This window comes from Rhinopithecus bieti, unplaced genomic scaffold, assembly GCF_001698545.2.
Source record: "Rhinopithecus bieti isolate Rb0 unplaced genomic scaffold, ASM169854v2 scaffold_641, whole genome shotgun sequence".
NCBI lineage: Eukaryota > Metazoa > Chordata > Mammalia > Primates > Cercopithecidae > Rhinopithecus > Rhinopithecus bieti.
In genome coordinates this window covers 1,143,166-1,165,735 of record NW_016803417.1, presented here as the reverse complement: position 1 = coordinate 1,165,735, position 22,570 = coordinate 1,143,166, and the positions used below count along the sequence as shown (strand labels likewise).

At 42.1% G+C, this 22,570-nt stretch overlaps 1 protein-coding gene across 6 annotated transcripts in view; it reads left to right on the top strand.

Annotated features, from left to right (window-relative positions):
• Positions 1–22,570, top strand: part of CFAP61 (cilia and flagella associated protein 61) — a 296,096-nt gene that overhangs the window by 152,781 nt on the left and 120,745 nt on the right. For all 6 annotated transcript variants that reach the window (XM_017883237.1, XM_017883229.1, XM_017883246.1 and 3 more), the window contains one exon: positions 14,355–14,482. In XM_017883237.1, the coding sequence (XP_017738726.1) occupies positions 14,355–14,482 (128 nt within the window). The remainder of the gene's footprint in view (positions 1–14,354; positions 14,483–22,570) is intronic.

Sequence of the window (22,570 nt, the reverse complement as noted above, 5' to 3'; positions counted from 1 at the left end):
TCCCTCTCTCCTTCCCTCCCTCCCTCCCTCCCTCTCTGTCTCTCTCATATGAAGGCAGAGTGTTTCATCAGGTATTATGGAAGTGACACAACTTTGAAAGAAATGAGCAAAGCTTTCTTGGAGTTATTCATTCATTCTCTACTTCTGTGAGGGCCCTGATAGTCACTTCCAGAAGATGTAAGGTAGCAGCAAGAACTCTGGGAAATATGTGAATTACTTAGTGACAGATGGAAGGACAAGGCAGTGTGGGGCCCTCTCAGATATTGGATAGAGAAGCTGCTTGAGAAAAATTCCCATACTCGGTGTTTTTGGTTTGATGTCCAGGCTCAGGCAGTCTGTGTTGTTTCATAACAGTACCACCATCCCAGTGGATTGTGTTTGTTTCTGCGTAATCCCACGTAAGTTAGTCCCTGGAGTAGCTCCTTTGTGTAACAGAGCTTTGTGTATGTGGGCACACAGACGGAATTCAGGCAACTTTGTCACCCTGCAGACAGCAATGGTGAGAGAGTGGTCACCCCCTCCTCTGTCTGACCAGGCCAGGCTCCAAAGTTCTCCCTCCGTGACTTGGAACCAGCAATACATATGTATTCGAGGAGGGGCATCCCTATGATCTCTTAGTTCCTGTGACACACACATCCCCCGCCCCACCCCAAGCCCTTCTGTTGAGTCCTAAATTCAGTTCTCCAAAGGTGAACACTGTCCACAGGGATTCTCCCCAACAATGGAGGACGCCATCCTTGAAGATGCATGGTCTTGACAAAACCTTGAATTTCAACTCCAAGACACACAAAGAAGACTCACAGCCCCCTGGACCCCTGTAAACAGCAGTCACTATTAGAGATGAAGGCCTAAAATCTCAACACTTCTTTCCACTGATTGAAAATTCGGGAGCAGGGCTCCCCTCCTGGCCTCCTCAGTATTCTGCAGACCATCCTGCCTTCCGTCCCAGCAGGGATCCTGCCTGCAGAGTGCTGCATCTGCTTCCTGTTTAGGGCATAGGGCAGGCAAAAGGAGAGTGGACAGAGAAGCCTCCACAGGGAACAGACCCATAAAACTGCAGAGGCTTTCTAAGCAATAGCTCTCACCACGGAATTAAACCCCACTCACACACTGACAGAGAAATCTCTTATTCAGTCACTTCTTAACTTTTTTTTTTCTTCAAACAGTGCCACTCACTTACTCTAGGGCTCACTCTGTTTCCTCTTGCTCGGTGATCATTTTGCATGTTGAGATTGTGCTGTTTTGGAGACGCGTGCTCATCTTGGCATCTCGTGACAGAGCCTCTTGATGGCACAGTCTCCCTCCAGGCTTGGCTTCTGGTTCACCTCCCACACGGGGAGCCTCATGTCAAGGCAGTCACTGGCTTCTCTGCCTGCATTGTTCCACGTCCAGCAAGCAAATAAATAACTAGTTCCCACACAGGTTTCTCTTTGTTTCTTTGAGTCAAAAATTATTCTTTGATAAATCCTCCATAAAGCCTTCCTCTAATCCTCCATAAAACCTTCCTCTAATCTATCTGTGTTTTGAATTGTTATTGCTAAGGATTTTGTTCTTAAAACAATGGATACCCATAGAACAAGCATATCGGAGAAATTACTGACATGCCATGGGGAGAGTATTTGGAAGGAATAAGTAGTAGGGACCAATGTGGCTGGTTACTCGGGGGATTTTCATGGTTTTGACTTTATGTTTCCTTAAATCCAAAGTTAAAATAGTTTAATTTCAGTCATCACTGATTAATCCATTAAGGATTTTAAAGAAAATAATACCACGTGACTCCTAAAGAACCTTTGTTTGCCATTTCTAGTTTTGAAAGGTTTTAACCATGATTTCTTTTTCAAGAAACATTTCAATTGTATTTTTTAGTATCTAACAAAAGAATATAGAGTGATTCTTCCTCAAGAGAAAATTATTATAGAAGACCTCTCTATATATATAAGAGATATATATATATCATATTCAACTAAAATAAAATAAAAAACTTCATATTCTATACTGAGCCACATTAAAATCGTTAAAGCTTAGACTATATGGTTTTCATTTAACCCTCAAAAGTGGCATTAATTTTTCAAGTGGTAATTGTTGCTTAAGATGCTATTGTGCCTGTGTGATAAATGTTTAATGATTTGGTAGTACATGCATGGCTTAAAATCCATTATTTATTGCACCTTTGCTTGCCTGGCAAAGGTGACGATTTTATAGCCCCAGCAGTCATGCAAACACATTTATACCAAACCGATGACTGATAATAAATTTCCTTACTGTAAATGTCAGTGGGTTTCATGTGTTGCTGCCATTACATCTTGTTTGGAAGCTGAATGCTACACAGTTATGGGAGGCGCCAGATGGTGTCATTAACACGAACACTGGGACTGTTTACCGCTGACGTGCGTGTGAGAAATTAAAAGTATGTGACCTATCTTTACACTGACGTGTGATGTCAGTGGTGAACGGGTGTTAATTACAGCGCAATATGCTTGCCTAGTCCCTTCCATCCCACTCAGAGGGGTTTTAGGGAATTTTTTGAAAATAGTTTGTGTTTGAATATACACAGAGTGAGCAAAAGGGAAAATTTCCCAAGGACTCCTGTTTGGTTTTGTATTTGGAGTCTCAGACACCCTGAAAGTCACAGCTGTCATCACATAGGTGTCACCCTCGTGAGCAGCAACCTGCATCCCTGCCAGGACTTCTGGGCATGGGGAAGCCTTTTGTGCTGATTAATTACAGCAGTATTGTTATTGCTGTTTGCTTGGTTGGGGGTTTTATTTTTATTTTCATAACTACTTCAGATATTTTGAATACTGTGTTGGAAAAGTTTCCATTGAGAGCATGGAATTAACGTTTTTTTAAAGTACTGTCAAAATCATCAGGATCTGATTGAAAGAATGAGAAGAAAACAGTGGACATTTTCTATACCAAATTTTTTTTTATGGGATGGGATCTTCATTTCCTAAGAATTAGCAGTAAAGACTTAGATCTTTATTTTCCCTGATCTGATGTGAAGTATCTGAGTGACTGAAATTAGCCTTGTGTGTTTTATTAAAATGTTTCTCTGACTGGTGTTCAGCAGTGGTCACTCCCATTTATTGTATTTCAGCTTCCTTCCTGTTGATGTTTCTGCTTAGCTCTCTTTTCATTTCTATTTAAAAAGAAGGTGGATTTGTTTTACTCCTCCCTCCAAGTCCTTCACTTGAACCAAGAGGCTATTGCATTGAATCTGACCAAATTCCTTTGAACTTTGTAGCCTTAGCACACTCTGTAGGAATTTTCAGAAAGGCTTATTCTTTCAAAACAATCATTGTGCATTGCTTTTACAAAAGCCCAGCGAGCCTTTTGGTGTACAGAATTTTAAAGTCATGTGAAAGAGAATACAAACCATTGTTCACATTGAGATGAAAGAGATATGCTTAATTTCTTCAGACTAAATCAGAGATACAATTGGATGTCAACAGAAATAGTGAGCCTAATTGAAAGACTAAAATTGTGCATGGAGGCACACATTAGAAATTTAAAATAGAGTCGCACATGTTAGCTTGCTCACAGGACACGTGTGTTGAAAATATCCAGGAGTGAAAATAAATGTGAAATAAATATCCAGGAGTGAAAATGGTGGCAAGGTAGCAAGATTGAAAAGTTGTATCTGTGGAACAGCACTCACTTGGATCAAACTTCTTGGAAAAAATGAGTTTTCTGCCACTGCTGTCATTGTTCTAGCAAATGAACCAGAGGCCTAAGCCAGCAGAGCAAATAGCCACTTAACTTACTGGGCCTGAACAAACAGCATATTCCCTGGGGGAACAGAAGTTCTCATCTTATTCTGTGTGCAGAGATTTACCAAATAATGTTGCCTGATGGGAGGTGGTGGTGTGGACACAATTGGCCATGAGCTTTCCCTCCCAGCCTTCTGTCCCAACTCCTTCTCCTCCGTTTGTGTCTCCCTCTACGTCTGCTTCTTGTATTGCCTCTGCATGACCATGCAGCCTTCCCCTTTCAAAGGTTTCTCTCAGAACATAATCTGCATATCCATTCATGTAGACTGACCTAGGGGTCAGTGGTGTGTCATCCTTCCAAATCCTCGCCCTGACTTTTCCCTCTCATCCAGAAACTTGTTCCCTCTTGTTCACCTGGAAATATCCCAGTGATTCTGCTAAATTTAGCTCCACTGTCACTTTCTCCAAGCTGCCTTACGTGACTTTTCCTGCTATCCTAGACCAGTTAAACTTCAGCTGATTCCATGACTTCCCAGCTGATATGATTTGGCTGTGGCCCCACCCAAATCTCAACTTGAATTGTATCGCCCAGAATTCCCAGGTGTTGTGGCAGGGACCCAGGGAGAGGTCACTGAATCATGGGGGCTGGTCTTTCCTGTGCTATTCTCATGATAATGAATAAGTCTCACGAGATCTGATGAGCTTATCAGGGGTTTCTACTTTTGCTTCTTCCTCATTTTGTCTTGCCACCGCCATGTAAGAAGTGCCTTTCACCCTCTGCCATGATTGTGAGACCTTCCCCAGCCACATGGAACTGTAAGTCCAATTAAACCTCTTTCTTTTCTAAGTTGCCCAGTCTCGGGTATGTCTTTATCAGCAGCATGAAAACGGACTAATACACCTGCTGAGTCCAGAAAAACTTCCTAGATGAGCATAGCCTAAACTACTGACCTACAGAACCATGAGCCACATGAATACGTACTCTTTTAACCCACTGCATTTTGGCTTGGTTTGTTATACAACAATAGCTTCCTGATACACTACCCTTGTCACATGTGCTGCATTTTGTTTGTTTACTTGTCTGTCCCCCAACCTAATGAGAATTCCTTAAAGACAAGAACCATGCCTCATTCACACCTCAGCATTTAGACCAATTGTTGGCATCTGGTAGATGCTTGGTATGTATCTGTCAAATTGAAGTTGTTGAATTAAGCTCTGTTAAAGTTTTGGTGGTAGAATTTCAGACATCAGGATACTGAATAGGTTATCTCAATGCCCTCAGAATTGCTTCACACATTCAGTTGCCTTCCCCACTAACAAGTTAGACTGTCCTTGTTGCTAGTGTTAAAGATAGTGGGTCCAAAATGGAGTCACTTGTGCTAAAGTTCCACTTTACCAATCCGAAACTAAGTTATTTGCTTGAAATAGCTGAGAAATCACAAGAGAGGTGATATTCAAATCCCATTAAGCCAGCAAGATTTTGCCTACATCTCTCTAAGGAAAGTAATACTGAAATGAACAATCCACTACTTGTTCATTGTTCCTGTGTTCCTTCACCTCTTTACTGCTGATAAAGCTTACCCACTCTGTCTGGCTCATCAGAGCTCCTTTCTGTTTTGTAGGCTGAATGCTGCCCAGTTCATGAATTGCTAATAAAAGTCAATCAGATCTGTGAAACTCAATTTGTTGAAATTTTGTTCTTTGACTCTAGAATATTGATTTTATCCCCCAAATTTTTTTCCAGAGTTGCTTTTCTAGTTGGAGAAATGACTCTTTGGCATAGTAACTCTTTGCTATATAGTTTAAGTTGTTTCTATAGGAATAAGGGCAGATTCCAGCCTACTTCCAGGATATAAGTACAAAATATTTTAAAGTCTATGGCTAAATAGCAACTGTTCACACATCTCTGATATATCATATGTCCCACCCTTTATGATATGGATTGGAAAGAGAAAAATGACCTGAAATTCTCTTTCCTTTAAGCAAATAGTACTTAGTTGATGCCTCATACATTCTCTATAAACCTTCCCCTTACTGTTTTTAGGATGGGAAAACAACCAACAATGTAACTGTTTTTCATTTCACAAAATCTTAGAATACATTTACCACAGATTAGTTCATATATTTCTCTGATTTCTTAACTCATTATTAAGACATTCATAATCAAACTCTGTATTATAAACATATATATGTATATATATGCTATGATATTGTGATAAATATACATTTGGTCTCTGTCGCCAGCTCCTGGTCAGAGCTCCTGAAACACTTGTAACTTCCTAAATGATAAAAGCAACAGGAACATCTTTTGTTACAATATTTTGTTTTCGTTCCCCACCCCTGACAAAACTCTGGTGCAATAAAGGTGAGAGGAGCATCTTTTGTTATTGATTACAAGCTCCTTTCAACAACACATAAGTCTGTATATTGACAAGATGATTTTTGGAAAGTACCTAAGGAAGGGGGCTGGTTGCCAGGAGAACCAACCATGTCATTAGAGGGTTGGAACTTTCAGGCCTACCTGCCAACCTCCAGGGAGAGGAGAGGAGCTGGAGGTTGAGTTCAGCCACCAGTGGCCAATGATTTCATCAACCATGCCTACACAATGAAGCCTCCATAAAACCCTAACCAAAGTGGTTAGGAGAACTTCTGAGGTGGTAAACACCAGAGGTGCTGGGAGGGTGACACATCTGGAAAGCACATGGAGGCTCTGTGCTTTTCCCCCTGCCATGCCCTGTGCAGCTGGCTGTTCCTGAGCCCAACTCTTTTATAATGGCCAGTAATACAGTTAGCAAACTGTTTCTCCAAGTTCTGTGAGCCATCCTAGCAAATTATCATAACCTAAGCAGGGGTCATGGGAACCTCCAGTTGATAGCCAGCCAGTCAGTACAGGTGGCAACATGGACTTGCGATTGGCATGTGAAGTGGGGGTACAGGGAGCAGCCTTGTGGGGCTAAGCCTAGATAGACAGTGTCAGAATGGAATTGAATCATAGAACAGACACACTGCTGGTGTCAGAGAATTGGTCAGTGTGGGAAAAACTCACACATTTGGCATCACAAGTGTTCTGAGAGAATGTAGAAGAAATAAGTTGTGTTTTCTTTTAATGTAGTTTAAGTTTAATACATGGAAGACAATTTTTGTTCTCTAATAACTATCCATCATTTCAGAAGGGTACTATTTAATAGGAAGAATGCCTTCCATCACTTTTGAATGTGTTTCCCAAACCTTTCAGCTCATGTCCTCATTTTATTCCAGTACAAGTAGTTCTTTCATGGGGATATAGAGCTTGAGAATGATTAGGTAGCAGGATGTTAAGTAGTTTGTTAAAGAGATACATCTGTAAGGTAGTACTAATTATAACTTGTAGAACAATGCAAGTCAGGTTATTGGTTCTGTAAACCATTTTTCTGCCATGGATTTACTTTATTCCTGCCTTTCCTTGTGTGTTCACCCCCAGAGAGGTCATTTCTCCAGTTTATGGCTGACCCTGTATTAAGACTGATACCTGGAGTGCCAGCTAGCTAACACAGACCAGATAGGATTCAAGTAGGATGTTGCAGAAACCCAGAGGACATTTCTGAACACTTTACTCAAGGTGGCAAAGGAGAGGCATGGAGCCATTTGAGGTTATCTTGGTTCATGTGCTAATGTGCCTTATATTAAGGGTTAATGAATTTCAGTGTCTCTGAAAAGCCAACAGTGGATCTGCCTTGCTGATGTTTGTGTATTGCACAAAGGCAACCATATTTTAATGATCATATGAGCTACTTGTTTGGGGGCTATTATTTAGTTGGAAACAAGTGAATTAACCACCTAATTCATCAAATCTAAGTTGCTATCAATTATAAGATGTACCTTTATTTTAGGTAGTATTAAGAAAAAAAATGCAGCCAATTAAATTGTAACACAATGTCTAAATGAGAGTCCTGAACAGCATATGAATCAGTCATATAAGTCTTAGTGCTTTGAAATTTCTTTCATCTATTCAGAGAGGGGAGGCAATTTACGTGCCCTTCAATTGCATTGTTTGCTGGGTGATGTGGAAAAATTTTTTTGCATGTGTCTCAGTAACAAAATGTAACACAGCTTCATCTCCTTGTCATCTTTTATTTGCTCCTGAAAAGCACTCAATTGTTGCATTGCAAGAAAACATGGAATTACATCCATTCCTCCAATCACTAGTATTTGCTTCACTAATAATCAAATTTGTACCTTGCTGCTCAGTTTCTGGGCCTTTATGGGAATACAACAATAAGTATCCATTTCAATGCCAAATCATGCTGTAATCTTTTTGAAGACATTGTTAGAAGCACTTAAACTCAACACATATTGTGCATATAATGCACATGACTCTCTTGAAGTGATGACGATGAACAGCCATGGCCAAGCACCCATGCACAGGTAAGGACAACTATGTCACTGCTACTGTCTGGCTGACTGCTACTGTTGAAATGCTGTTGACTGGAAGGCTGATTTCAGGAACACCAGCATTAAAAAAATGTGCACACTAGAATTGATGAAATCCAGTAAAGTCCCTCAACTTAGTTTCCAAATCATTTTTCTAATATAAATGTTTAAGAATGGCCATAAGTGAATGTCATAGGGTGGCAATAATTTTAACTTTTAGAAATGTGCAAATTAATGATAATGCTCAAATAGGGAATATGGGTATATGAGGGATTGAGACAGATGGAGTTGATAAGAGAAATATAAGAAAAATGCTAAAGAAATTTACTTATTGAATCATAGAGACCACCATGGCCCACTCTTTGACCTCTGCTACCTGATTTTGAGTATGCTCTATCCAGTGTTAAGAAAAAAGCAGTGTCCTAGAATCACCATTACCCTCAGTGGATACCACAGACAGAACAGTTTACATTTTTTCTAAAGTGCTGGAGCTACTAAATTGTTCTGAGCTTCCCAGTACCCCCAGCCAAGAGGAAAGTTAAGTGGATCCTTCATAAGGCAAGTCTCAAAACCACAGCATGACCTCAACAGACTTGGGCTCTGTGGGACCGAGGTGTTGGTATTCGTATCATACTTTTGAAACTTTTTAATTATTTTAGTAGAAAGTCTCTTTGAAATTGCATTTTATGCCTGTTGAAGAGACTCCAACTGATTGGTTCTATTTAAAATGTCTATACCCCCCTACTCTTTATTTATTTGTAATATTGCAATACTTTGCCTCAAAGAGGTCAACTTGAACTTTGAGCCCTAAACTAATATTTGTACCACTGCAAATCTGTCATAATTTGTTTTGCTCAAATTGGGAAAACAGAGAGTTTCTCAAGGAGAAAAGAGAGCTAGAGAAGCATAAGAAAGATTACATTTATAAAGCAAAAGTAGGCTTATTATGGACTTCAGAAATTTTATTCCTAATGGGTTTGAATCTTTCCAGCTTTCATTTCCTTGTATGGACAGAGCTCCCTTTGAAGTCTTTGGAAGCTTTCTGTAAGAAAAGATATATATACACATGGGTGTGAGCTGAAAATTGAGCTCATTGTTTTGCCCTTTTCAAATGTGTTTTTCAAAGATTTGCCTTTCATATTGCAGATGGGAGAGAGGATCTGCAATTTTACCTTGTGTAACATCTTTGCCTGAAAAGCTCAAAGTATTTGTAGACGTTTTTAAAAGACTGGTTCCCATGTTTGCCTGCTGAGGAAAGCAGAGGTTCATGTAATTTACTTCCATTTTACACCCGAGGAAACTAGTATTTAGGAAAAAGAGGCTCAGAATTTCAACCAGTGGCAAAGTTAAGAAAACAAGCCCAAACCTTACCACCAAGCTAATGACACCCAGGTTAATGATCCCAAAGGTGGAACGTAACCTCCAAAAGAAATGCTATGATAAGAAAAAAATTCACCATAGATAGCATCATGATCCATTTTAGTATGAACCTTGTATGTATTATGTAGGATCATTTGTATTTATTGTTGTCGCTTTCTAGTGTATCAGCCTATTTGTTGTTTTAATAACTCCCGATTTTGAATCTAACATTGAAATTGAGTTTCAGTAATGCTTTTATAGTCATTCTAACTCATTCTAAGTGCAGAAGAGAAACCAAACCACTTGCGGAAACACGGAACTCGGGTCTATGTATATCCAATGAAATTATATTTTGACCGTTTTTTTTCTATATACACAGAACAGTTAACAAGTGTGCATAAAACTCAAAATTATTTATTGAAGTTCTCTTGACAAATGTATGTGAATCATGACATAAACTCATCTGGGTGTGCACATCAACATCATTTTTACTAAAAAGATCAAATTTAATCCTAAGTAGTTATTACATCCAGATTATTCATTTGGCCATTTAAGCAAACGGAAATGAAGCAACTAAAATAATTTGGAATACAGAAATTATGTCAACACCCTTTCCAAAGGGTCCATGAAACATGAGGTTGATGTGCCTATTCTACCACTTACCACATGCCCCAAAATGCATGGCAGAAATTGTTCAGCTAAAATAAGGCAAATGCTCAAAACACAGAGACCTAGTTCCTGACCTCTAGAAGTTAATAGTCTAGTTGCAGGGTGGCAGGCAACCAAATAAATGGATAAAAGCAACCACAAACTCCTTCAGTAGTGACTCAGCTACTCACATGTACAGTCTTCTGTTTCAGAAGCTCATAGGGAATTATAGATAAAGAGGTTAAAACATAAACATTTGCTCATTTCTATTCCCTGTTTTCCCATCTCAGCCTGTCTCCCCTCCCATCTGACCTCCAAATCTTCCACATTCCTCCCCGCCCCCCAACCCCCAAGCTCAACTCTAGAATTTCCTAACAGGGGTATCAAATATTATCATTCCTTCCTTTCCTACCTAAGCAATGGAATCTATGGTTTGTATTTTAAAGTCATTATGAGAGTTGACATCAACTTTAATGAATTTCTTTTTTAGCTTAAAAGGTTAGCTTATACACCATGATGTATGGTTTGTTTTATCTTGCTGGGTTACTTGTTGATCTCTACACTTAAAATCATCCCTTTGTCGAGAATCACTTGAACCCGGGAGGTGGAGGTTGCAGTAAGCCGAGATGGTGCCATTGCACTCCAGCCTGGGCAACAACAGCGAAATTCCACTTCAAAAAAAAATCATCTATTTGTCTAAAATGCTAACCTAATGCCATTAGAAAAATAGAAATGTCTGGAAAGAATATGGAGGTAAGAATTGGATTTCCCATCCATATTATTCCTGGTATGGTAGGTAGGTAAATAGGTTACAATTCGCCCTATTTAATCTTTGAAATAATTTTCCATTATGAGGATCATTTAATTTCTGTCTATAAAATGTGAGCCAAGAGCTAGGGCTTTTATTTTTACTTTCTATGAAGGAAATCAGACCCAAAATAGAATCTCCAATGCATGGGACAGTTTTTGGCAGATGTTCAGAGGGAGAAAAGGAAAAGCTGGCTTGACTCATAGGGTCTTGCATGTCTGTTTTTCTTTCCCATGAAAACTCATAGTTTGAAGGAACATAAAGGAAGGAAATATTCTACTTTCATTAAAAAATAACCTGTGTTTCCTGCTTCTGTGCAAAATAAACCCTTCATAAAGCAGCAGAAGCCATCTTCATTTATAGTTGTCACTAAAGGGGGTTTCCAGGCCGGGAAGAATTTTTTTTTTCCAAGACATTTAAAACTATCTATACTAATAAAAGAAAAACACGATTTTTTCAGGTCAGAAGACTTCATCATACCTGGTGATGGGTATGTTTTTAATTAAAACCTGGGCACAAAATTGGGTTGACTATGAATCATTGTGATGCCTGGCCGCTCTCCTGAGACACCCACCATCATTGGTACTGGTTGCTGGCTCTTGATACCGGAGGCCACTTTGTGTACTTAGCAGTTAGAAAGGTGATGTGTGAGGCCCGGCAGCTGTTGGTGTTACAGCTATTGTGTAGGAAACAAAAGCCATTCTGTTCTATTCCCCAGCCTGCCTTTGTATCACTGATACAGGAGCTGTTTCATAAATGAGGTATAATTCTTCATCGGAGAATTTCATTACTGCCCATGTTTCAATGTTAGCTTACACTTCCAACACAGAGGGGAATGTCTGAACATATCTCCTTTTGAAAAGAATCTTGGCTTCTGACCTCTGTCAAGATGCTTGCATTTTAAATCTGTTAACTAGACCTGTGATTAGATGCCATCATTACAACACATATGCTTCCCACCTTCCTTGCTCTAGACCACCCAACGTAAGGCTGGCTAAAGTTTATTTGCTGTCAGCCTGCCTGTCTTGGAAATTAAGCAGAGTACAGTATACACTGGCACCCGGGTGAACCAGTAGGAACTAGATTTCTCACACAATTCCTCATGGATCTGTCCTGGGAAATTCTCATAGAGCAAATCAGAACTGACATTTATTTGAAGAACATGCACTTTTTCACCCAAATGGTATATTCATTATTTTCATTTAGAAAGTATATCAATCTAGGAAGTTTTCAGTAGCATGTAAAAAACAAACTGGCCTAAACAATCAAAGAAGTGCAGTGGGCTGTGTTGTTCTTCCCAGCCTTCATCTCTCCCTGGGCTGTGTCCTTTGCTGTGTAATTTTGAGGTTCCTCCCTCTAAATGCGAGTGTATTTCCCTAACTCATGGATGTTAGGCTCAGCTACATGACTTGCTTTGGCCAGATTTAAAAAGTATTCCTATTTTCACTTACCTTTCTTGTATTTCTGCCATTGCCATGAGAAGAACAAGCTCTGGCTCCCTTGCATCAGAGAAATGTGAGGCAGGTTTGGAATCTGCAGGTTGGAGCCAGACCCAGCTGAGTCCAACCTAGATCAGCCAACTTCCAGCTGACCCAGAATTGCATGAGCCAGAATAAATGACAGTTGTTTTAAGCCAATGCATTTTGAAGTGGTTTGTTTCCCAGCACTATTGTGGCAATAGCTCACTGATATGTATTGCTTGTATAACTGAAGAGTCCAAAGGTAGTATGGGTTTCAGGTAGGGTTTGAAAAGAATGCCTGTTCTGTTTCTCTGTGATTCTCTTGGGGCTTTAACACAGGATGGTTTCCCTCTTGGCATGATGACCATAGCCATTTCAGGCTTCACATTTACACCACATGCCATCCAGAAAACAAGAAGGCTTCTCTTCCTCAACCATCATGCAGAAGTCCTGGGCTTCACTCTGATTAGGTTAACTTAGGTCACATGTGTGTCCTGACCCAATCACTGAGGAAAGAGAGTGGGAGTATATGACTTGGTTTATGTGGATCCGAGTCCCTCTTGAAAATGGGAGTGAGCCCAATATCTTCCAAAATCTCTGTTGTGCCAAATTAAAGGTGGGAGTTGTAGGGTGGAAGTGATGTTGAGAGGCAAAGCAATGTTAATTATGGAGTCTGAAATCTCCCACTTTTGTTTTAAATTTCTATCAATATATTGTTTGGCTGAAGCCATTTTCCTTCCTCCATGTTGCTAGGCTATCTAGAGACAGAGAAATGGGATTTATGCTCTAGATCTGAGATGTTACCTTTAAATGGCAAAGCATATGGCCCCACCCATGCCCCTACAGTACTGGAAAGTGGGTGGGAACCCAAATAAGACTTTACCATTATTCTGTCAGACTTCTAACTCCTGGTATCCCAGGATTTTAAGAAAATCCAAAGCAGGTTTGACCTATCAGAATGTGGAGATTTCTGACCTAGAGGATGAAGTTAATGCTGATGTAGTTAACAGCATGGGATGAGGTGATAAGAATATCCTTCCATTGACTTCTGATCACCATTGTTTCCAATGAGAAGTCAGCTGTAATTCTTGTTACTGTCCAGACACCATAGTAAGCACTAAACAAAAAATGTGTGTTGAATCAGTGGATTAAAAACAGAACCAAGATCTTTTGGCACAGATCCCAATGTTCTTCCAAGAATGCTCTATCACTTCTTTGTAAAACTTTACTTTGCACATTTAATGTACCCCTTGCAGCTTCTGCAGGGAAGTAAATCAAATCAATGACTAATTCAGGCAATTTTTGTAAACATGGACATTAACATGATCACCAGTTACTTTCTGTGATTCTAAGAGGCCTCCCTGACTCTGAAGTATCTGAAAGGTTGAACAACCCTAATTATTTAACACATTTTTGCCATTTAATAAATGTTTCATTTTACAAATATTATTGAGCATCTGCTGTCCAGAAGATACTGCGTTAAGTAATGTGAGGGACACAGAATTGAACATGAGCTAAAACTTATCTTCAAGTACCCAACTATTATAATTTGTTACTCAAGGTTTCAGGGAAACTGTGGACAGAAGAAAACACTTAGGACCTCTCATGGAACTACAGATTCTCAGGGAGTAGCTTGCCCGTCTCCTTGTAGTACCATTTACTGGTGGTCTCTAATCATTGAGGGTCTCTGCTCTGTATGAGACATCTGTCAGCATTAAGACAAAATCTTGAAAACCAGGCATTCTGATGTGACCTAGCTGAGATGTCAGGCATATTCACATATTCATACATTAATTTCTTAAAAATATCTTCCCATGCATTTCACTGTGGCTGTACATGGGCACTACTAGGTTTATTTTGGTGGTAATGTCCTGGTTAAATAACTCTACATACTTGGTAATTTGGGGGTATGAACACTGCTACATTTTATTTGATTCCTTCTTTGTATTTTTTTTCCAGATGAGTTATGCTTTAAACCATACAAACAGAAAACTAACATTGGAACCTAAAATAACTGTCAATGCCAAGATCATTGTGGTCGGTGCATCCAGTGTTGGAATTTCCTTCCTAGAGACATTGGTATTTTGGTGAGTTATTTTACTCTATTGATTGATTGGTTTTTAAATAATAAAAATTATCTTCCTACATCTGAAGAGGACACCCTCAGAGAACAGACCTGAGATTGTTCGGTACTCCACACACCCTGCCTATGTGGATGAATGAATCAGTGAAAGAATATTCTACATCAGGGGTCAGCAAACTATAGCCCTGAGGCCAGGTCTGGCTTGCCAAGTGCTTTTGTAAATAAAGCTTTATTGGAACACAGCCACACTCATTTATGTGTTGTCTGTGGCCATTTTTGTGCTACAATAGCAGATTAGATGGCAGACTCCTCTGCTGAGTAGTTGCAACAGAGACCATATGGCCTTCAGTGCCTGAAATATGTACTGTCTCACCCTTCCCAGAAACAACCTACTGACCCCTTTTCTAAAGGAATGTTTTCCTTACTGGCAAGATCATAAGAACCACCTGCAGCATTTGTTAAAGATGTAGATTCTAAGATCCTGCACCCAACTTGCAGAACCTGGACTCCTGGGGAAGGGTCTAGGAATCTGAATGTTAATAGGCGCTCCACATTATCAGGTGGGTTTGGGAATGAGTTTTGACTTCATACATTACAGTTTCAGAAATGGCATGTGGGCCAGGACCTTTCTTCAGCCCTTGAATTTTGGATCCCATGGAACAGGTAAAACCCTTCAGGGAATACGGAGGCCTGTGCATCTCTTCTGACGCTGTTTTCTCATCCCCCTCAAAGCACAACAAGGTTTCCTTTCAGAGCCCATTTTTCTGATGCGTGATGCTCAGGGATTTGCAGCATCCCCAGTCTGTCTCTCCATCTGCTCACTGAATTGAGCACCTCTTTAATAGAAAACACCCTGGGTTAGGGTCTGAGAACTTGGGATCATGGCCTGGCATCATCAGCACCTAACATGGAGCCCTCAGTGTATTGCCTAGCTTCTGTCAAACTTGCTGTCTTCATTTATTTTTTAAAAAGTCTCATAGATGTTTTAAAACCCTGACTTTGGGAACCACAGAACCCTGGATTAAGAGTCCAGTTTATCCAAATCTTTTGTTCAGGATCACGTGAAAAACTTTAGCTACCATTCAAAAGTACAGGTGCTGAGAGGTAAGCAGGAGATAGGAAAATGCAGCCCACCGTCACTCTTCTGGGCCAGCAGAGTTCTTAGCTCAAGACAGGTGGGGCCTTGTGAGGGGCTGGGTAAGAAAATGAATGGAGGAAGTGACCCTCAAAAGGTGTATGTGCCTGGTTAACATGGAGACGAGCTAATCCCAAGTGGTTATTTTGCTCATTTAACATCACATTAACCAGATAAAAAAAGAATTGATTTTTTCCCCTTTCTAGCCAGTTTGTTCAGTTCTCCAGAACATACCCTTAGGTAACTAGAAATAAATTATGTGTCATTATTGAAGTTACTAACAGAGTTCATGTGCTTTAAATAATGTGGTCAGTCTGCAGCGATATTTCACTGCAAGCATGAAATGATGAGAAGCACCTAGGAATATTCCATTCCCAGGGCATGCCACGTTGTAGTCTGCGTGCTTCACTTATTCTGATGGGTCTCTGCCTTGAAAACTTTCGAACAGCAAGTTTCATGCAACCATTTTTGAATGATGAATTATCAAGGTGGAGCTGTGAAATTATAGCAGTTTAAAGTTATCATAAACAGGTCTTAAATCTTAATTTAGCTATCTACTTAGTCATAATGTTTTATTTAAATGATTACATTGAGACATATACAAGTAATTTTCTTTTTGTGGAGTCAACTTAGATTTAATAAAGACAAGTATAAATTTTGATGTAAGTATTGGGTTGATTAAATTTCCCAATCAAATAGAGCTTTTTAAAGCATTCTAAAATACTCATAATTCTCTGTCATCATTACACAGATTATGTACACTAAAAATAGACTGGTATCAGTTTACGGATCTCTAATCCTTAAGAGAGGAAATCGTTTTCTTATTATTTTTCTCTAATTATCTTAAGTTAGCAATCACCATGGTAACCTACTGCTTATTTTACTTTCCCAGTTTAACTGCCATTTGAATTTAATTTTATACATGATTTGAGCTGAAATGAAGAAATACAGCTTTCACCCAACACTGACCACCAATGAGGATTGAATCTACATTTTGGAAGCAAAATTTAGGAAAATCAGCCTCCTTGTAGTCTTTTTTTGTTTGTTTTGTTTTGTTTTGTTTGGAGAGAGTCTCACTCTGTTGCCCAGGCTGGAGTGTAGTGGCGCAATCTTGGCTCACTACAACCTCTGCCTCCCGCCAGGTTCAAGCGATTCTCTTGCCTCAGCCTCCCAAGTAGCTGGGATTACAGGTGCAAGCCACCATGCCCGGCTAATTTTTGTATTTTCAGTAGAGATTGGGTTTCACCATGTTGGCCAGGCTGGTCTCGAGCTCCTGGCCTCAAGTGACCCACCCATCTCAGCCTCCCAAAGTGCTAGGATTACAGGCAGGGGCCACTGCACCCGGCTGCCTTCTTGTAGTCTTGAGCTGCATTGTCAGACTCAGCAGGGGCACCATCGTTCCTAGAAAATCCACTTGAGGCTCAGGACAGTAACCTCTTTCTTCAGAAAATCTGGTAATTCTGTCATCTGATGACAAAACAAACACAACTTTCTCCTTGTATTATTTCCATGCAAGAAATTATAAAATACATTTGGTCTTCTCTTCAAAGGACACGAAAAGCAGTTTGTGTAAATTTCTATCCTTTCTTCCCCAAGTGCTGAGGTGCTACTGGGAGAGCTGAAGTGCTTTACGCAAACTCACTGCCTAATATACCCTAGGATGTAAGCTCCATGTGATGAGGGAATACTGTGCTGGTGTTCTGACTTGTTTTTAAAGTATGCTATTTTATCTGCTAGCTGTGTGTAGTTAATCTGCACAGACACATCTCCTTGTCTGTGGTTGTCAGGCCTGAGTCCTGCATCTTGTCCTTCCTAGGGGAAGCCTCTTAGGCCCTCCAGCACCGGGAGACATGCGTAGCAGGCGTTTTCCTGGGGACGCACTCCAGCATCCCATTCTTTTACTTCCCCTGCTGTCCTCCGTGCCTTCCTGTTGTTGGCCCTGGTGATCCCCAGCAGAGCCTAGGAGCCAACGGCCCTCAGAGGCTTCTACAGTCTCCCTCAGCCCTGCAGGAGGCCTCCAGGGGTGGAGATGGGCAGGGGCATAGAGTCATTCAGGGTGGGGTGGGCTCAGCTCATTGGTTCCCTTCCCCCTTGTCTTGTGCACTTGGCCTCTGAGGGGAGCCCAGGAGGAAAGGACCCAGCCTTCTTTCCTGTCACCTGCCCGGCCAGCACAGGAGCATGCGCGTTTGTGGCAAGGATCAGGAGCTGGGCAGGGCAAGGCGAGGGCAATGGGGTGGTTCTCTTGCATTGCAGGGCATAGAGGAAGAAAATGCCGGCTTGTACTATGGGGTAGAGGGCTGTGAATTGGAGGGGAAAAGACAGATCTTAAGACATTCACTGTGAGATTATGTGTGTTCTTCATAATGCCCAAGACATTTAAGTGATAGACTTGGATTATTTTTCAATGACTGTTCTTGTGATTGGTGGGTTGTGTTCATTTGGCCACCCTGTTCTTTGGGACTGAAAGTTCCTGGCTCGGACACTACAGATGTCACATGTGCATTCTCCTTCTCAGCACTTCCGTTATGAAGACTCTTTAAAACCTCCAAGCACTGGAGAAAGAAAGAATTTGGCTGCAGCCATTAGCCCACCTCTGCTGCCAAGCAGTGCTGTGGCCCTGAGGGAGGTACTGTCCTCATCTGTGCCAAAGGAGAGTCCCAGCAGGGGCTCCCAGGTCCTGCCAGCCCGAAGGCACCACCACGATAGAAACTCCACAAACCCTATGAGGGTGAGATCTGTAAAGTGAACTCACTATAAAGTGAACTCCCACCGAGTCTAGCATCACTGAACTCCTCAAATGCAGTGCTTTGACTATTTCAGGTTTCCACAAAGATACTCCAGAATCTTTTTTAAAAAATATATAAATGCTATAGCAAAATAGAAGAAAAAAAAGAAGAAGAAGAGGAGGAGCCGGAACCAGGTGTATGCACCTCTCTGCATCCTTTCACTCCTGGTGTGGCGCGTGGACCAGCAGCATTGACATCACCTGTGAGTTCGTCAGAACTGCAGAACCTCAGGCCCTGCCCCAGACAGTGTCCCAAACAGGCTTTTTTCCCAGAATTATGCAGAACAGCACCTTGACTGTCTCCTGGGCCTGCGTTCATGGAGCTGAGGCAGTTGCTCTCCTCTTCTGTTTCAGCACATGAGTCTCTATGCTTCAGTGTTTTATAGTATTTACTCCTAATTATGGGGAAGTTCCATTTTAATCCATTATTTTTTAACTCTTTCCTAATTCAATCCCAATGTAAAGAATCTTTTGAAGAGCCTATAATGGCACTAGAAAAATGCTTACAGGAGTCATGGATGACAATGACTGAAAGCAGCCCAGCAGGTGTTCCCGCGACCCTCCGTGTGACTAGACCCTTTGCGTGATTCGCAGCAAGCACTGGTTGGTGGGCACTGGAAAGCCCGGGTTCCCCTTGTCTTCCACTTCCACCACTGAGAAGAGTTTTCTTGAAAACCAACCAAATCATCCCAGCAAAAGATGCAACTTCAGACTTTCAGCCTAGACATTGATCCCCTCATCGAGTTGAATGTGTCGAGGTGACTAAGAATAGCTTGGACCAAGCAGGGCATGTTTTTAAAGCTGCAATTGTGGCAATGACCACCACTCCTGTTATCGGGTCGTGCAGTTCCGCACAATATCCGGCACAGCTGTGGTCTCTGGCAGCAGCCAGCCTAGCGCTGGCGGCTTAATTAGGCTTTTTATCTTTACATTTGTCTGAGGACATCTGAAACCTTCAGTGTGGCCTGTCACTAATTAGGTGACTAATTAAATAGTCAGTGCTTCCTTGCTGATCTCAGAGCTCAACCGCAATGGACAGGTTTGTGACTGTGACTGCCTGTCCTGTCGGTCTCTGCACGTGTGCGCCTCGCAATTGCCCTGTGCAAAAACGGCATGGGAGTGAGGCCCAGGGCATGTGCAGGGCCGCCTTCCAATGTGCCCAGGCAGCAGGCAGCATGGACATCCATGGGGGGGGCGGGGGGCGTACGGGAGATGGACATCCACGGGGCATACAGGACATCAGGTCTGGTGCAGAGGCTGGTCTGGTGGCCAGAGCAAAGGGGATGGTGGAAGGAGCTTTATGTGTCAGGCTCAAGAGTCTCATTCTCCCCAGGCAGCAAGACTTGACATTCTGCCATCAGAGAATAATGATCCAGAACTCACCCTGGTGTCACTAATCACAATGGGGTTTCCTATTTGACTCCAATATTTAAATGTAATTAATGTTAAATGAAAGCACCTCCATTTACTGAAATTATCCACCCCTGCTTGTTTCAGTGTAACTTATCTCCTCATACCCACATTAGAGACTCCCAGAACAAAAGCAAAGCAATCCACTTTGAGCAACCTTAGGCCTTTTCGATGGAGGAAGGTCAGCTTATTGTCCTTTTTTTGTGGGTGCTTTGTGATTCTTTGGCATTAAGGGTAAGTAGGAAATGCATTTTTCATGATCACACACAGCACAAACCATGTACCTGGATCTGAGTCGTACACCCGCCTCCTCAGTCTTCATCATTTGTTATTGGATGATTTTCGAATAATGACATTGGTACCTGTCTTGGTTTGCATTCTTTCAAACCAAACTGAAAACAAAGCATTTGGATAAAGGTAGTTGATTTGGGAGTGATCCTAGGGAACTGCCTGAGAGCAGGGCCATGTGACAGGGAAGTGAGGACAGCCACAAAGCCAAAAGACACCCTTGTCGGTGGGTCCCCACTGTGGACAACTGAGGTCAGAGAAGGGCCTTGGGCAGAGACAGGCAGACAGGAGACCCTTTGCAGGTGAGCAGGTGGGCCAGGGTGAGGTGAGTGGGCCTCAACACTGTCTCTGGGGCCAGGGTGAGGTGAGTGGGCCTCAACACTGTCTCTGGGGCCAGGGTGAGGTGAGTGGGCCTCAACACTGTCTCTGGAGTGCCCTTATAGTCCCTTAGTTTGCTTAGTTTGTTCGGTTCTTCCTTGTTAATATTCTTGAAGTTGCCTTTTACTGAAACTTGGGCAGAGACGATGATGGAGAAGAAGCCGGATTAGCTAAGAAGGCCGTGTGGAGAGGATTTTGTGGGTTTCTTGCAGTTCTAAAGAGGATGCAGGTGTACTACCAGAAAGTTTTGCTGGAAAAGAGATGGCATTTAGGGACCTTGTCTTGGCATATACTTTATTTCTACTCTGGGATGGAGTTAAGGTTAGAATCAGTAGTTTTCAAAACATGGTCTGTGGCCCAGCACCGTCAGCATTACCTGGGAAGCCGTCGGAGGTGGGGATACTCAGGCCCGGCTCTCCAGGGACTGAATCCGAAACCTGGGGGTGGGGCCAGGCTCTGCTTTCCCAGCCCTGCAGGGGAGGTGGCAGGTCAAGGAAGTCAGAAGCAAAGAGTGGAGAGGGCCCAGGAGAATGATTCTATTACCCAGAACTTCAGTCTCCTCACCTGTGCTGCAGGGAAGGCATCCAGAATTCCCTCCTCACACACCGGCCTGAGCATTCAGTCAGGTAGCAAATGTCAAGCATCTGTCCAAAGGCCTAGTGCTGACACTTGTTAGACAGACACCTCCCCAGTAAGTAAATTTGCATGTCTAGACCCCCATGGAAACCTGCATTGACTTTCAAAGGCGGAAAGTGACTGGGGAGCTGGAGTGTCCTCCATGTGGAGGGCACCCTCTTCCCTGAGGACTGAGCCGGAGGTGTTTCCAACCCGCAGCTGCATCTGACTCCTGGTGAGACATTGCCTGGAGTCTGCAGAACATCCTCCTAAGAGACACATGTCTCTCAGATATTTAATGGGATCATACACTTCCTTCATAGAAACTTACATTAAACTCTACCCTCCTTTCTTGAGACTCCCAAACGCTCAGGAGCCTCTCAGTTTTCTCCTCCTTGAATAGAGCCTCTCAAAGTGCCATCCCTGGCCCGCCAGCATGGACAAAACTTGGGAACTGTTGGAAATGCAGATTTTCAGGCCCCACCCAGACCTCCTGCATCAGAAACTCTGGGAATCGGGCCCAGCAATGTGTGTCTTCACGACACCTGCAGGGACTCACTCAGTCAATGCCACTAGGCCAATAGGCCAATGTGGTCTTTGCCCTTCCTGCCCCATCCTCCCATCCCCACTTTTTTCATGGGCAGCCTCACTCCCAAAAAAGCAAAAGGCATCGTACACCTTCAGCTGCACACCCTCTCCCACTTCGTCAGCTCTGCATCCGCCAGTCACTGACCTTCCTCCCTGCGGAGGGAGGATTAGGGCCGTAACGCCCATGCATTTGAATTCTTTTATCTTGGCGCACATAAAATGATGTACAAGAGGACTGAAGGAGTAAGGACATATCAAACTGCCCCCGACTTATAGCATTTGATGTTGGGTAGAAATTTGGAAGGGAAGCTCAGAAAGAGCCCTGCCTGAAAACACAGGCATGAGGGCCCTCCAGTAGAGGTGACAGGTGGTCTTCGTTGCTGGGGAGTGGGAGGACCGTGAGCCTCTGTGTGAGACCCAGAGTAGGCAAAGCCATCTATGGAGCAGATGGCTTCTGGAGACCAGGTTTCTTGCTAAGTGTACTTCTCTGAAGATAATGCCTTTCAAACAGATAATCCAACACTACCAGTATAGTAAGACATTGGGACCTGAAAAAAAAGGTTTGAATTCTCCATTTTATTTTAAGACCTTGTGGTTGAGGAAAATGTTGTGAATCACCTTGAGATTTTAGGGTTAATATTAAGTAACTGTTTCTATAAGCAACAGATTGCAAAAGTTCCAGGCTCTACAATTCTGTACATCACAGCCACTTGGATAGGGATGGGGAAGGTTGTACAAATACAGTTTCCTGGGACCCTGTTCCTGGCCTGGGGTGGGTTTCAGGAATATGTACAATATTTTTAATAGAATCCCCAGGTAATTCCAACATGCAGGTGGGTTTAGGAGCCATTTATGTAGACATTTGCTCAAAATTGGCAGTCTCATCTATAAGG